The sequence below is a fragment of the Lycium ferocissimum genome, chromosome 2 (genome assembly GCF_029784015.1).
Source record: "Lycium ferocissimum isolate CSIRO_LF1 chromosome 2, AGI_CSIRO_Lferr_CH_V1, whole genome shotgun sequence".
Classification (NCBI taxonomy): Eukaryota; Viridiplantae; Streptophyta; class Magnoliopsida; order Solanales; family Solanaceae; genus Lycium; species Lycium ferocissimum.
Genome location: NC_081343.1, coordinates 43,568,548 through 43,570,493, shown reverse-complemented (window position 1 = coordinate 43,570,493; position 1,946 = coordinate 43,568,548). Strand labels below are relative to the sequence as shown.

The window sequence follows — 1,946 nt, the reverse complement described above, 5'->3', positions numbered from 1 at the left end:
AAGAAAACGATTTTTTAATCAATGTTTTTATTTTTTTTTTTTTTAAATGGGATTTTCATTGTTTTAAAACTCATTTTTTAATATTCAGTTTTTTATTTTTATTTTTAAAAAAAAATCGTAAGTGAAAAAATTTAAGTTGCAATTGTATAACTTAAAATCCTTTAAATATCCGTGTCTGACCTATATCATGTCTGATACTATATATGTATATATATATATATATATATATATATATATATATCAGCTAGATTTGTTCAATCCAAGGAAAACATGGCTGCAATTCCATCACAACTTGTTTCAATTCATGAAAAAACCATTGTGAAGCCTTCTTCACCCTCTCCTTCTCCTCTCAAATATCACAAGCTCTCTTTTGTTGACCAATCGTTGAGTCATTTATACATTCCTCTAGTCTTTTTCTATACTAAACAGCCGCAACAAGTACTAGAACTTGCCCAAATAACTAACACATTACAAAGTTCTCTTGCAAGAACTTTAGCCTCATATTACCCCTATGCAGGGTCTATGAAAGACAGTGCCACGATTGAATGCAACGACAAGGGGGTCGACTTTTACAACGTTTACATTTCGCGTCCAATGTCTGAAATACTAAATCGCCCTTATGATCATCATACAGAAACCTGCAATGTTTTCCCAAAAAATTTACCTTGGAAGAATTCGTTCGATGGAAGTCTACTTGTGGCTCAGTTGAGCCATTTCGGTTGTGGAGGAATTGCTGTTAGCACGTGTTTGTCACATAAGATTGGTGATGGCAGCTCTGCAGCTAGTTTCTTACGCGATTGGGCTAGAGCAACACGCGATCCAAACATAATTCCTCGTCCTGAATTCGTTGGAGATTCAATCTTCCCATCGCGTAATAGTCCTCTGTCTGATCCTGTTTTTCTATCCAACACAAAAAATTGTACACATAGGAAGTTCCTTTTCTCTGGCTCCAAGTTACGCGCGCTTAGAACAATAGTTGCAGCTGAATCGGGGGTCAAAAATCCTACTCGCGCTGAAGTTGTGAGTGCAATTTTGTTCAAGTTCGCCACTAAAGCAGCATCAAGAATCAAGAATTCTGTTTCATTTCGCCCGTCCATGATGTTAAACGACGTTGATATACGCCCTCTAATCGTGCCCCCTTTGCCACAAAACTCTATAGGGAACCTCTTGAGTGGTTGTTTACTCATCGTGACTGAGGAAGATGAGATGAAAATACCAACATTGGTCCACAACCTTAGGAAAGAACTCGAATCATTTTACAAGAAAGATCCTGTTCGACAAAATGACTTAGTGATGGAAATAGAGGGATGCACTAAAAATGGAAGGCCGTTGTTCGATACTGAAGACTTCGACATGTACTTATGCAGCAACATGTGCAAGTTTTCGGGTTATAGTATAGATTTTGGATGGGGAAAACCAGAGAGAGTGTCATCACCATTTGGTCCATGGAAGAATAGCTTCTTCTTGAGTGCTGATAAAAGTCTTAATGGTGTTGAAGCAATGGTAACATTAGAAGAAGAGCACATGTTAGCATTAGAGGGTAATGAAGAATTTATTGAGTTTGCTACTCCAATTACAAGTTATTAGCTAACTTAGAAAACACCATTAGTATTTCTATGTTTATGTCGCGACATAACGAGGGAAACCCGCATGTCGTGTACCAGTTACTGCCCCTAGTTTGAGTCGTGATAAAACTCTTTATGTTGTTTTTTCCATCAATAATAGCTAAAGGTTATGATTTGAATATGTATAACCTAGCACAATTTTTCCACCACCTTTATCGCTACACTACATGCTTTCTTTGTACCAAAAAGAAATGTACCAAAAAAAAAACAAAGGAATTAATACAATTTATTTGGGGAAAAGGGTCAAGTATACCCTCCTACTTTAGTTTATTGGCTAACTTTGCCGTCCGTTAGCCAAAGTGATCAACTATACCCCTCCAT

At 36.9% G+C, this 1,946-nt stretch overlaps 1 protein-coding gene across 1 annotated transcript; it reads left to right on the top strand.

Moving 5' to 3' along the window:
• Positions 1-270: 270 nt before the first annotated feature.
• LOC132047618 (acyltransferase Pun1-like) lies at positions 271-1,587 on the top strand. The gene has a single exon (XM_059438637.1). It carries the CDS (start codon positions 271-273, stop codon positions 1,585-1,587), a length of 1,317 nt encoding a protein of 438 aa, XP_059294620.1.
• Positions 1,588-1,946: the final 359 nt, after the last annotated feature.